At 33.9% G+C, this 15,416-nt stretch overlaps 1 protein-coding gene across 1 annotated transcript in view; it reads left to right on the top strand.

Annotated features, from left to right (window-relative positions):
* Nucleotides 1–15,416, top strand: part of CTDP1 (CTD phosphatase subunit 1) — an 85,428-nt gene that overhangs the window by 56,858 nt on the left and 13,154 nt on the right. Inside the window, exon 12 of the mRNA XM_068674689.1 lies at nt 7,731–7,918. Coding sequence (XP_068530790.1) covers nt 7,731–7,918 — 188 coding nt within the window. The remainder of the gene's footprint in view (nt 1–7,730; nt 7,919–15,416) is intronic.

The following is a 15,416-nucleotide window of genomic DNA, read 5'->3' as shown; positions in this document are numbered from 1 at the left end:
ACTAGAAACTTCTGAATGCAAAAAAAAAAAAAAAAATATCGTATTTGTGTTACACAGTAGACTGATAAGCAAAAAATAAAAAGCATATTAACCTGAAAGGAAGAGGAATATGAATTTAATACTACTTTTTAAATTATGGGTGTAAAACCACTTTCTTCTGAGGTAAATACAGGAAATATTGTTAAGCATAGAAACATGCTATCTAGTAAAGTCGTAAGATCTTAATGTCTGGATTTGGAATGGTTCAGAGAACATCTTCAATGAGGGTACAGATCTGTTCCTTCAGAGAGGAAGGGAGAGAAAGGATTGGATGAATCTTCCAAATATTTTTGAGTCCTGATCTTCTTTTTCCCCTCTAATGAGGGTGAGGAGGATGACACAGATGGGCTGTGTACAACTACATCATAGCTTAGAGAGGACAGAGGCAGACCTTTCCCAAAGGTACCTGTTAATGGGACAAGATGGCATTGACATGAATTGCAATATGGGTTATTTTGACTGTATATAAGGGAAAACTTTTCTAGCAATGAGGGTGATCAAACATCAGAACAAGTTGCTCAGAGCAATTGTAGATCTCCATATCTGGACATACTCAAAATTATTCTGTAATTCCCCTGAGAAACCTGATATAACTGGAGTGGCTTCAAGCAGTGACTTGCAGAGTTCTCCTCCAACCTAAATCATTCTGTGATTCTAGTTGGTTCCAAACGAACAAACTCTCACGTGTCCTGTAAGGTGTTGGTTTTAACAAGTATCACACAGAATTTCGCACAGAATTTCTAGGTTGGAAGAGACCTCAAGATCATCGAGTTCAAAAAAAGTAGGATAAGTGAAATTAAAAATAAATAAATAAATAAAAGCAAGATTAATACTTTGCTTCACAGAAATGCTGAACACTCAAATGGTTTCCATTTCCAACTTTTTTCCTTCAAACTCTTGAGATTGTTTACCAGTCAAATCCTGTGATTTTTCAGTAGGGAATCCAACAGAGGAGACTATGCAGTTCATGACCATGTATGTAAGGGTATAGCCTTTTCTCTAACCTGTTTTGTTTTTGCCAACTATTTCAGCAGAGTGCATTGAAATTATATGTAGTGATCCAAGACGTGAAAGTCAATATTTAAATAAACTACCTATGAAATGTCTTAAAAGATTTTTTTTCTGAGGTTTGGTGATATTCCTTAAAATGTTTACATGAAATTTTCTGAATGAGACAGTGGTAATTGTGTTGGACAACAGGAAAATCTGCACATGAAAAAAGAAACGGGTGTTGAATCACATGCATAAATATACGTGATTGTAAAAATCAAGTCCAAATCTACTTCCAACAATTTAACCTTCCAGTGACATTTTTATAGAAATAAATATTTTATTTCAAAATACCATAAGTCCAGATCTCTTAATACAGACTTTCATTGTAGGAAAGTTTTATCATTCACGCAGTGTTATAATATCGCCTCTAAAAGCATCTTAAACTCCTATCTTTTCTTGAAGATATGGGTAATAAAGTCCTGCTCAGATAATTGTTCCTAAGCATAAGAGTTCAGAAGAATATATATATATATATATATATATATATATATATATAAAATCTAATCAGTTCATTGAGACAAAGTGCAAAATCAAAAGTTTTCATACTTAAAACAGGTCTTTTACTCATTAAAAAATCAAAAAATTAAAAGATCAAAGGTAACTTACTAATCAAAGATAACTTACTAGATTAGCTACTGTATTTGGGAGGGGGGGAAATTCCAATGTCAAAATTTTTCAATGTCTTGTGGCTAAATGATACAAGTGGTGCAGAGTATGTTAAAGTATTCTAGTCCTGAGGTCTCAGTCTCTTCTACCGTGCTTTCTGTGGTCACTTGACTGAACTTGGAGAGGAGGAATATGTCTTACTTGACTCTTACTTCATTTTGCTTAATGACTGGGTAAAGTAGTAATGGGGAAGCAATGAAGGTGATGTTGCAAAACTAAGCATGACAGTATAGGAGAGTCTAACAATGTTACTACACTGACAGTGTTTCCTCCTGCGGGGAGGCAGTGTTCCTTCTGTGTTTTATGTGAGGAATGGTTGCTTTCCAAGGACACAAGGACAGCGCTCTTCATACTAGTCTCTCTTTTTTTTTTTTTTTTTTTTAACTGAAAGCCAAAACTTTAATGACTAAGGGTTAGAAACAGGCTAAAAACACATTCTTTCTTTGAAGTATAGCTGTAGATCATTTTACTTATTGTCTTTTAATTCATGTCAGAGAAGATTCCTTTCTGGAATTTTAGCCTGGGTGTTTTCAGGAGTCTATTGAAGAGTCATTGCATTTAGAAGCCAGGGATCTCTTATCTCTGTTAAGGTATTGCTGTTTTGGAAATGCTGCGACCAAAGAAATAGAGGGCTCTATCCTTTCTGCCTCTTGTAGACTCGATCTATCCTTCCTCTCCATCACAATCATAAGATAATGTGCAGTCAGAGCTGAACTGAAATGCTGGTCTTGTACATCAGTGATTCCTGACAACAATATCCTGCTAGGATAGATGAACAGCTGTATTCTGGCCATAGGTATTGCAGTCACTTTTATTTTATTCTTAGACTACAACATTTAAAAAAAAAATGTAGCTTACAAGGTTATTGCAATTTAACAACCTTTTGTCAGAGGATTTCTTCTGAAAACAGAGTAAAGAAAAGGAAGATTACAGGTATGAATGGCCTTGTAATCAGATAAAGCGGTAGTTTCCAGGCTGCAGATGTGTTGCTGACTCAGGAGACTTTGGAGAAGCTATTACACTATCTCTCTTGAGACATTTTCTCTATGGAGACTTTGAATTAAAAGATCATTGTGACTTTTACAATTAGTAACTCTTAGTCCATGGGAATTTGTGTTCCAAAAATTGGTAGTTAGGAAGGGTTTTTTTCTTTCCAACATCATGAAGTGTTGCTGCTTCAAAGCAATTTCATTATGCTAATAATAATGTTGGTGTTTAGAAGAACTGCACAGAATGCTTAAATCAGCTCTTGAGGCACCCTAATTACCAAGGCAAGACTCAAGCTCATGTTTCTTTTAGTGGTTTCAAGTGTTTGCCCTTAAGATCTCAAATTTTTACAAACTTTCTATTCAAATCTAGACATTGCTTTCCAGCTGGGAAATTCAAAGCCATTCAGGATTTCTGAATGGCATTCCTTAAAGGGCTTATCATAAACTAGGATGGAGAATGGTTACTAGCCTAGCATTTTACTAATAGTATTGTTTTGTAACCTCTGGGTAATATTTTATTTCCTTTCCAGCTTAAGTGTTAATTGTGGAGTAAAAACCATGCAGTGAATTGTACAGTTCTAGTCACAGTTACGTTACCTTTTCATTTGCAAACATTAAGTTGTTTGGTTAATATATGCAACCATTTTGTTTCATTAGTTTTTTTCCTAGCGGTATTTGCCTTGTAGGAGTATACATTATTGCCCAAGGTTGCAATTAAAATGTATGCAGGCTTTATAGCCAGTGCTGTGCATCAGTACTGTGAGCTACATCTGTTGGGACTGCTGTTGCCACTGTTCATTCCCTAGCAAGGTCCAAGTATAATCTCCGGTGACTGCCAATGAGAGCTCCTCTAAGTAACTTTTCCATAGTCCTTCTAAGTTGTTTTTCAAATTTTATCATAGCAGTAGCTGCTCTCAATGTAGAGCAAAGGCTTAAAGCTTCTTTTCTGACATAGTTGCTTTTCATCCTAAAACTGGTATGTCTTTTACTAAAGGCTGCTGTTTTTTATGTGTGAAATTTAATAACTTTAGATGGAAGGAATTCCACACCACAATGGATGGGAAGCACATGTTACAGATTCTTTTGCTCTCATTGTGAAGGCCTTAATCTTAAAGTAACTCAGAAATCTCTCTGCTACTTAAACTAAGAGAGCTATCTAGGGGTATCTACAAAACTACTTCACAGAGGAAAAAAGGCAACAACTGCCACACAAAAATATTATAGAATCATATAATATCCTGAGTTGGAAGAGACCCACAAGGATCATTGCATCCAACTCCTGTCCATATATACAATAGGATATTTAGAAAAAAAAGATATTTTAAATATAATACGTTTTGAGAAATAAGATTGCATTTATTCAGGGACTTTTGCCACTGAAGAACAAGATGGTGATGGATGGAGACTTGATTACTCAGTTAATATTGTTGTATTCAAAAAGCACAGTAAAATGTTTTAATGGTACCATGATTGTTAATGAAGAAATTCATTCTGGGGCTGGTTTTGTGGTGTTTGGTGGTGTGCGCTTGTTTGTGTTTTTTTTAAAGGTAGAGAGTCTGAATCTCAGCATACAAAGGTGACCCGACAAATATTTGAAAAACATAACAGAAAGTGTATTTACACATAAATATAAGAACCAAGAGCAGGAATAATTAACCACTATTAATATCAAGAAGAAAAAAATATAAACACCACAGTTCTATTTCTTAATTTTATACCATTCTGTATAAAAAGCCAGAATATCAACACTGATATTCAGTAACTATTCCTGTTTGTTTTTTTTTCCTTCGCATTTATTTGGTTTTAGACATGGTTCAGTACTTAACATCTGTGGGCCACAGGTTTTCACTTGGAAATTTAAAGACTTTTGATCTAGTGTTTTGAGGTTTTTTAACCTCTTATATAAAGACTTTATGCTTATTTTTGAGAACTCAGGTGTATAAGTCTGTCCTTTTTTTTTTTTTTTTTTTTTTTTTTTTTCTTTCAGTGTTTTAGGGAAGCAATACTTCTAGATAGCTTCCAGCTTTCTGTGTTTTCTAGCAGAATGCTGCCTACCAGAAGACTAATCATAGCTTTAGCATCTAGAGCCTGTCCTCACTGGTCTTTTTCTTCCTTCTCCCAATCCCTTCCTTATGTTGAATATTTTGGATGAGATGTTGTTTGATCCTTCTCCCGTATGTTCTTATTAACCTGTTCTTATTTTCTGTTGTGATTTGATATTTACACTTTGTATGTAGTTCTGTTTGGTCCTTGGTATCTAATATGTTTCTTGCTGTGAGTTAACTTGTAAATTTATTTTGAAACAGTTGTTTTAATTTTAAAACCAGTTAAACAGTGGTAGAAAATAAACTAAGGAAGGCTTCTTTTTCTTTTTAGTGCATAATTTTGCATTTTTTTTACAACTGCTACTCTAATCTGTAACCTGAATGTAGAACTCTGTTTTTTAAAAGATTTACGCAGATGGGACTCACTATTCAGGAAAAAAAAAAAAAGAAAAAAAGAATATCTGCTTGTGAGAGACATCTGTAAAATACAACTTCTTGGAGAAGTATTGCTTTAGTAATGAGGGTATGCAATTTTAAACACAAGATTTGCTGGAAAGGAGTTGTTGTAGCTGTAGATTTCTTCTATCATTTGACTGTCAATTTGTGGACATGTTAGTTATGATGAGTATAATTTTAATAAAGATATACAAATATTGTGTTCCTGCCATCCCATCTCAGAAAATGTAGTACTAGAGCACTTCAGATTTTGCATTTTCTATACACACCACTTCACACACTTCAGCAGGATTCACTGTCCACTTATCTCTAGCAGTCTTTCCAGTCTCTTTGACCATCAATTTGCATTCCATGGTTCCATATGTGTGACAAGTTTTGGTCATGGGAAAAGCAGTTTGGATTAAATGAGCTGCATTTTGTCTAATACATGAATACTGATGAACTGTATCTCATCAATAATGAGATCTGTTAATTTGATACAGCAATTCTTGCAGTTTCTACCTGAAAATGTCATCTGTGTTCAGATGCGCTAAGCTGATAGGTGGTTCTCTTTTATTATGTCTTCTCCACAGCCCTCACAATGAGAGAGCTGGGTATTAGCAATGTTTCATGTAATAAAAATGTATCAAGACAAGGGCCAATGGAAAACTGGATTATACCGTAGCTCTAAGAACCCAGTAGATTATTTTTCATTTTGTTTAACAATCATTACAACCCAGGATAGTGTAGCATTGATTTTTAAAACCAGTTTGTAAAGCTTGAGCTGCATATCCCTGAAAAAATTAAATGTTTTGAATATAAAGTTTTGATAACTATACTTTATAACAAAATGTCTTTGCTTTCTCTTATGCCGGTGAGTCTCAAAATCATCATTCTGCATCATTTCTTTTCTAACGTGCATCTATATAGATGGTTAGAATCCTCAGTGGAAAGTAGCACAAGGAAGAAAAATGTTCGGTCAGACAGGAGTAGCTGACTACTACTGGCTATGAGAATATTAATAAATCCCTCAAATCTGTTTGTTTAGCAGAGGACTGAAGACAAATGTTACATATTTTATCTTTCTGAAGTCAACAGGAGAAGTATGGTGGGAATCACCTACATGTTTGAAGTTGCCCTGTAGAGCACCTTCATTATCTTGAATCATGTGTCTTGCCTCTCTCATAGGACATTGTTAAAAACATAAAAATAGGTCTTTTGGTGATAACAAAACTGTATTTTCTATTTCCTCTCCCGTCTTGCTTGCAAACTCTCCCTTGAGTTTTCTTTGTTAAAAAATGGTATTTCATTTACCTCTACTGTATTTGAGATGGAATATTGGAAAGGCGTTGAATTTTGCACTTAGTTTAAGAAACTGAGTAGCTCTGAGTTTCCTGCCATGCATATCAAGGTAAACAAACAAACAAAAAAATTGAGGTGCATTTATGAAGCACTAGATACAATGTGACCTTTCTTACTTCATGGCTTTTGTTTGCCTTTTGGAATTTATCTATTGCAAACGGTGTAAAATCTTTTGGTCTGTGTTCATACACAGAGGTTTTCTTTGTCTTCAAAAAGCAGATGTGGCAGTAGTGAGAATTGAGACTAATGAGATGTATTTCAATTTATGCTAAGAAAAGCTGCTTTTAGGAATAATGGAATGCGCACAGTTAGCTTCTTCCCATATCCTCCTGTGGGATCTTCACCTATATTTTCTCATGATTTCTTATTTTTCTGAAGGTTGAATGCTAACTAGAAGGATACAAACTTTTGAAGCTCAGCAGGGTGGATCATGAGTATGATTTGCTTTTAGTGTTAGTTTCAGCAGTTCTGGACCTGACGGAGCAAAGTAACATGAATTTCATACTCTTCCAAAAACAATGCTAACTTCTTAGAAACAAAGGCCAAATAATTGCTTAATGAAATACATAATCATATTCATAAATTTGCATGTATTAGCATAAGCAGATAAACTGGTTACAGAAGGATTCATTATGTTCAGTTCCATTAGTACTGTAGTATTTAGGAATGCACTTACTTAGTTACATATCTATCTAGAAATATCTGAAAATATAAGAATAATTATTAGCTAGAGACTTGAATTTTCCTTGCACGAGTGGTTGTTTGTGTATGTTATAAATTATCTTATAAAATATCAATCCCTTTATGTTACAAATGCTGTCAATTTAGAAATTAATAGTTTATTGTTTTCAGCTTCAGTATTACTATAATTAACTGCAAATGCCTTCAAATGTAACTGTATCGTGTCTGTGAGTATATATACACCGATCGAGTTAGGCAGACAAAAAATATTTAATATGAATAGAATGTTGCTAGAGCTGTTATAGAAACTTCAAGCTATTTGTGTTTAATACAAATTTTCAAAGAGAAAGTCAAAAAAATTTGAAGCATATCCTTAATGATTACCTAAGAGCTATCTAGTAATTACAGAAGAATAATTATAGTCTGTTAAAGGATGCATTGACTCTTTACTCTTTGGCAGGTTGATGACATCTTAGGAGAAGGCAGTGATGAAAGCGACAGTGAAAAAAAAAAGCCAGAGAAGGAAGGTGAAAAACCTCAGATTAGTGCAACAGAGACTGTAGGAATGAAAACAGATCAGAGACCCGGATCATCATCGTCGTCATCGTCATCATCAAGTGAAAAAAGCGTAACAAGCAGTGCACCCAGGTATGAGTTTTCTCAAGTGTAAAAAGAAGCGTTAATGATGTTTCACTGTGTTCCTGCACTATTTATTGTGTTTTTTGACAATACAATCTTTGTTGTTAACCTCAGTGTGTAGGTAACTTTTCTTAGCAAGATCAGAAGTTTCTGTTCTGAAATTTGGCATCCTTGAGGTGTTAGGAGCATAACAAGGCTGAAATTATATTTAGTAATTTTCAGTTATTTCTGCTCTGTCGTATAGTCTGGAGTTGCATTTTATTTGTTACCACGAACGCCATCACCTCTTGCCACATTGAAAAAACAGGCCTATTGCAAAGGCTCACCCCAACTATTAATTATGTAAATCTACCCTTGGATTTAAATCATTGTTTCACAACTTGCTTTAATCTCCCTCACGTTCCTATTTTAGCTATTAATATGTCCAAAGTCTATAAAATAAAAATAATTTTTCAAAAATCATCAAGAATTGAAGCTTTTACCACCTTCCTTTTTGCCAAATGTGTGCATTTCACTATGTGTATTCCAAACTGGAAAATTTTTGTGTTCCCTGATGGTACAACTTAATCTGAATATAACTATAGTTCAGACAAGCTAAGAGTATCTTTAAATGGATGAATTTCCTTGCATTTCTAACACTCAGAAAGTAAACATTTTTTGTATGTAGTGTACATAGGCAACTAAAAACTTACTGCAGCTTCAGCTAGGCTTTTTTTCCCCAGAAATAATGGTGAAACATTCCAGACTGAAGTCTAGGATCAGCTTCTAACAACAAGTGCTTCTGTTGGCAGCACAACTTGCTGTTCTCACATGAGCAGGATGTTCTGCAGAACGTTAATGTCGCTTCTGTTTGGAAGTGAATTTGAAGGCTCTGAGAAGGAAGAGGCATCTGGGCATGCAAAACAATTTATTTATATACTTGACTATCAGGGAACTACCGTTATTGAATGAATTTCCAATGTAAACATTAAGTATATATTTCTATTTAAGAACACTTACTTGAAAGCTATCGTTATCCTTTTTTTTTTTCCTTAGCTCAGAAATGTGTTTCTAATACACACTTTCTCATAAAGAAAACTTTCTATTCAATGATCTATGCCCTATCCCCATCTTCACCCCAACTATTTGCGTTCTTTTGTACTAGTATCCTCAGAATAATAGTCCTAATTGTCCTTATTTAGACTTGTAATAAAATACACATGGCTATAAAACTGCCAAAATATTTCCTGATATACATGCAGTTATGTCTTGTAACCATATCTAGTAGTGTAAGGAGGTAGGTAGCAAAAAGTTGCTGTATAATTACGAAACTGCAACCTGCTTTAAAAAAAAAAAAAAAAAAAAACTTTATCATGTGGGGCAAAGATCTAAAATACTCATCTACCCAAACATTTTGCTGTTGTACTAATTAAATACACAATGCAGTCATGCCTAAAAGCATAACTTAAATTCCCAGTCCTTCTTAGATGCATTTAGCTTAAAGATCTAAAAAGCAAACTGGAAAGGAGGGAAATTTTGGAAAATAATGATTGAAGACATCTGTCTTTCCAGAAATTGTCTTCAGATAGCCATTTTAATAGGTGGGATCAGTCGCATTCAGTTGCCTGATGCTTTTTTCTTACATAACTCCACTTCAGTGGCTTGTATCATTGCCAGTCATAAACTGGTAGAGCTAAAGCACATTTAGATTTTCTCTGTATTTCACACTTCATTGCTTTTGGAAAAATTTAGTAAAAATGGTTCAGCCTCTTGAGTTGAGAAGAGAAAATTCTATTTAAACTTAAAAAAAAAAAAAAAAAAAAAAAAAAAAGCTTTTCATTATTTGGAAAGAACTTCTTGTGGCTTGTTAACCCTTGATTTTGGAGTGTTGGATCTTGGGTAACAGGTAGCCTATGGATCAAGTCTGTACTTTTTTGAGTCCCTGATGGAAGTTGACCAAATACAGTCAAGTTCCAAGTATACGTGTTTCTCCAAAAAGTTTGTTAGGCACATGTTAGGCCATCCTTATTAACACTTCATGTGATTAGTAAAGGATTTCATATCCAGTATTTCCTGCTGGAAAAACTTAAAAGTAGTCTAATTGAGAATGGACTAGGATTCTAGTGATTCTGACCTAATTTGAGTGTCTGCATATACTACGGTAAATCTCACTCCTTAATACTTCTTTGCTTCAAGGTGCAAAAAGTTATTTTTACAAGAAAACTATGCACAGGATAGCTATACTTGAAAAATGTAGTTACAGCGCATGCTCTGTTTTGTCTCTTGTTTTATGAAAAATAGATTTGATCAGAGTGAGATGCTCTCCAAACTTCTTAAGTGATTTCCTTCCCAGAGCAATCTTTATGATACAGTATATACTGACAAGTTATTTTAATGGTATCTTTACTCGTTTATTTTAAAAATGAATTACTTTTGTAGCAGGAAAGTTTCAACAATATTAGAATATAATTGCAAATGTCTAGACAAGGTGGGGAACTTAAAAAGTAGAAGAAAAAATTAAAAGCTGGAAGTCTTACTCTTAAAATTGCATCCACCTGCATGCATGCTCCTGTTCATCATCCATTTTACTATCTTTAAACTAGATTTCTTTTTCATTTTAAGGATGCCATTTGACCACAAACATACTTTAAAAAAAAAAAATCATTCTTGTGTTCCATTCTTAGAAAAAAATACAGAATAGATTTTTCATTTGCAAGTGTAAGCAATGTTGCAGTTGGCTAACCCAGTGCTCCTTTTACAGATCTATTTGAAGACTTCTAGTGCAGAAAAAATGACTATTCAAATGTCATAAGTCTAAATTTGTATGCATGTTTGCCCTAAAATATGGCTGTTAAAATCCCATTTTGATGATATGAAGGGTTACATTATACCTGTGTAAAACAGAAAAATAATCATACTAACTGCCTGAAAGACTTTTGAATTTCAAATTTGCAATATATTGCTCAGTAGACTTGAGTCATTGTAACAGCAAGCATACAGCCTTCTTAACAAATCAAGAATTTCCTCTTATGAAGTGATTTACATCATTTAAAGCTTTTCCTTGGTTTTACTTGTCATTTGTCTCTTATAAGACAGTTAATCTTTCAGTCTGTGTCTATTTAAGTACCATAACCATATGGAAGATCCAACATGAATTTTACCCTGAAGAATAACAATATTCTTTCTACTTTGCTGTGCCTGAAATGTCTTTTAGCTAACTCATTTATTTGTCTTTTCTTTGTTAGATGCGCAGAAGGAGTTGTAATGCTTCATAAATTTCTTTTCACACAAGAATTCAGAAGTGATTTCTGTGAACAGATTATACCAAATTTGCTGTGCTGTGTTCCACATAACCTTCCTAGAAAGTTTTTGCTAACAGAAAGGTGATAGTCTCTGGAGGTCCTTCTGTGGCAAATATTTGATTTTTCAAATTTTTCTCAATATTAAATTAGGTCACAAATCTGCTATAAAACTAGACGTTTTTTTGCTTCTTCAAAACTATGAGGTATAGCTATGGCATGTTATATCTAGGGGGCTAACTAAATCATACAAAAATGCTGGGTTGAGAAATAAGTACAACCTGCTTTTTTTGAGGTTTTTGCATCACTGTTTTACCAGTGTTAAGTGAGGGTGCAGAGGATTGGATTTTCTATGCCTTTGTAACCCCACAGGTAGATGAAAAGATGCTGAAAGTTATTGGTAGGTAGATGTAGTGGTAGATGTGATCTAAGGAACATAAATGTGTTGTGCTGTTTTATTTGATATTGAAGCTACCCGTCAAGAAAAAGTCAGGCATGCCTGACTAAACTGCTTGCTTAAGGAGTGTTAAATTTCTTTAAAAATAAATAAGGAAAGAAAAAGCTAACAAAATTTGAAAGAAATTATCTTGGAGACCTGCCACAAATAGTGTTATAATAGGTTTTTGGCACTGAACATTTATTTTCAGGAAGTCTGAGTAGAAAACTATATAATAAAAATTAAATCTGAGTTTTGAATTTTGTTTTTTATTGTAAGTGAAAAATACCTTTCTTCTTCGTTTGCTCTTATATACTGCCTGAGAAAACTATTCTGCAGGAGGATATTTGAGATATGAGATTGAGACATATATTAATTTGCTTGTTTTTTTAAGATAAGCTATCTTGCTATTAATATCTTAAACCTTCAGAACTAGTTTGTGTGCTTCTACCCCCACCCCCCATCTTTATTTTTTAGCTTTTGTATTTAATTTTCTTCCGTTCTTGTGGTAAAGTTTTTCATTCTATTCCTAATTTGAAGGAATTAAGTTTTATAAACTTGTATGGAAAAGTTTTTGTGGGCAAGTCTAAAAATTAATAAATCATAGTTTAAAATACTCCAACTGTCCAGAAAAAAATAGCAAAACATACGATAAAGTTGTCAGTAATGGGGCTATAACTCAATCCACAGTTGGTTTTGAAGAATCTTCTGGTTTATTTCTATATGACATTCAGCTCCAAAAAAAGGAAAATTTTGTACCACTGCTGCTTGATGAGTTATCACTTGATCTGTGCAAAATTAGGCTCCTTTATATGCCATCAAATCACATTTTCAACTGTGATTTCATTAATATAATAATCTGTATTTCAAATATACTAACATCATGACCAGCCAGCATTATAATCAAGTATAATAGTAAAATTTTGCTTTGCTCAGAAAATTATAATAGCCTTCTCTTTGTAAGGGACATTACAAAATGTAGGTTCCTTATCTCTGTGGAGCTGTTGGTCATTTTTCATTTCACGCATGGGTAGTCTCAGATGTAGTGATTTTTCTATGGTCACTCTTCCAAATTGGTGTAATCCAGAGAAGGATTAATGATGATGATGTGACTGGGTGGGGAGTAGGGATTCCTGGTGAATTAAAGCAGTGATACCAGAGTTGTGTGGATGTATTTCTTTCATTCAAATTTCTTCAAAAATAAATCAGAGAAGAAACTATAGCAAACATTTGAAAGAAGTAGTAAGAAATGAAGTAGCAATCTCTTTGTATATGGTAGGCACACAGCTCTCAGGAGGAGCAAACAGCGGTGGCAACAGTGTGCCTTGGTGCTTAAAGGTCTTAGCTACATTGATATTTTAGCTCAGGTCAGGAGCAGCGTGCCTTTGAAGCAAGTGGTTGTCACTGCTTACCATGCTTTGGTGTGTATCTCAAAGGGTCTGTCCCGTGCACAAATCAGCTCCTTTAGGTGAATGTAAGCTGGGATTTAGCTGCAAGATTTTGCCTGCTGTGCTCCAGCTGCTGATGTACATTCAATCCACAAGATGGGAATGTGGATTGAATGATAGTCCAAAGTAAAACTCTATTTCTGTATTTTCTGTCTTTAATCAGCTGTAAGGTTCATATGTAGCAATGCCAAATGTATTTCTTCCCTACGTACAATGTCAATAGGGCAACAGTAAGTCAATTCAGATACTCCATTTAAACTTAGCTGTGTGTTCAGAGTTGTGTCCTAGTTTTATCATTTCTGATAGTTACTATCAGAAGTATACAGTAACCACATTTTTGTCTTTCTTTTTTGATAATTTAAACATTCGTACATTGCAGTACATTGCTTTATTTTAAAATTTATAGTGGGAAATTACTTAAATTATGAGAGCATCGTTGAATGGTAAAATCAGCTATATAATGAAATATGCACATGGGTTAGTTTTTTTATGAGTACTCAATTAAGTAGATGAGATATTCATATGTGCAAGCTTGTTAATGAATTTAATGGCCTAAATTTTCAAGCTGTTACTAAAAATATATCTACTTGCAAGTTCTGTTAATTTCCAGGTTAAATTACAGTTGTGTTTCCAGCTGCTGATTAGTCTTGTTGGCATACAGTGTGCATGGGGGTATCAAGTAAATAGTGAGAGAAATATTTCAGAAACTAAATCTGAAATAATCAGTAAGTTGGAGTTACAAGTGGTTGCAGTTGGCCTCATGGCTTTTTTTCTGAGCAGTGCTACGATTAGCTTTACCCCTATAAAATGTTGTTGGTAAGAATTTTATTATACCAAAAAGTAGAGACAGCCTAGATCTTTGTACTTGAAAATACGCCATAGTTTATCTTTTTTTAACCTTTTAGTTGACTGAACTTGACCTTATGTGCTTTGAGGTTCTTAAATAAAAAGCATATTTACTGTATTTTCTTTAGCAGCTCTTCAAGTAATGAAAAATAGAAACTTCTTGGCAAAAATATTTTGATGGAGAGGCAAAAATTAGTTTTTTACATGACATGTTTGTCAAGCATGTGAGCACATTACTTGTCTTTTTTAAAAAAGTTTGGATTTGACATAGATAAAATCGTACTTTTTCTGTTGTTCTTAGAAAGTGATGACAGTATTAACCTCAAAGCATCCAATTACACTGAACAGATAATGTTTGTTAAAGAGCTTTCTCGTGGCTATCTGTAGCAGCCTTCAGGAAGACATAAAGGTGACCCAATCAGTTCTCAATTATTCAGAAAAATGCCACATTCAAAAGTCAGTTCTCAGTAAACTAAGTTCTTGTTTAGGATGGTTGTTTGGGAAAACAAGCAGCCCAGCAGAATTTTGATGTATAAAAACATGCTTTCATTTTCAGTTTTAATTTTGAACAAAGATGAGTTAATCTGTAAACTACTAATATTTTCTTATGTACAATATTGTTTTATGTAGGTAAGTCAAATGTTGACTTCAGTATTTCATATATATTAGGCTTGATTATAATGTAGTCTTAAAAACCTATCTGACTGCAAAGCTGCATTTTATTTCTAGCTCTGAATCAGCTAGAATATAGATCGTTCCAAGAAATGATAGGCTTGGTTTTTGGAAGGATGGTACTTTTCGCTAGTAATAAATTTACAGTGAGTACCTTTTATCTGGCTCTCTTATTACCTCTCAGACAACTCTTACTGTGACTTACGATTTCATGGACAACAGGAATACTATGTGAACATTCACATAAGAACCAAGAACAAAGCAATTCATAATTATCTTCAGTTTTAGGTACGTGAGCTGCAGCTGCACTGAAAAAAAAAAAAAGCTGGAAGTATAGTGACTCATTTATTCGCTTCTCTTACTGTAGTGTCATAGTCAGATTCACTTATTACAATAATCTCAGTGTTTTTGGTGCTGTATGTTCTTTGAAATTTAGTTTTATCCACATACGAAAATATGGGCCTGAAACTAAAAAGATGCTAGAGAAGTCCAGATGAACAAAAGAAATGTTTCACCTAGAAATAAAGCCAGTGGATGTTTGTGTTCCTTGATTTCTGTAGGACTTTGATCTGGAATCAAAGAATTTGATTCAGAATTTGATCCTGAAATCAGCCTTTCTGCCTTTTCCATGGTCTACTGGTATGGATAGTTGTGCAGGGAGAAGCGGTTCAAATTTTCAGGAGGTTTACAAAGATCTATCTGTTAGTATCACATCTTCTTAATGAATAGCCCATGTTTGTTTAGCTGTGGTTTTTTTTTTGTTTGTTTGTTTTTATACTGTGAGAGCTGATGCATCAGTCTGTAAAACACTAGAAACTATGTGATGA

The sequence above is a fragment of the Anas acuta genome, chromosome 2 (genome assembly GCF_963932015.1).
Source record: "Anas acuta chromosome 2, bAnaAcu1.1, whole genome shotgun sequence".
NCBI classification, from domain to species: Eukaryota; Metazoa; Chordata; class Aves; order Anseriformes; family Anatidae; genus Anas; species Anas acuta.
Note: the sequence above shows the minus strand (reverse complement) of the source record. Positions and strands in the feature narration are given on the sequence as shown.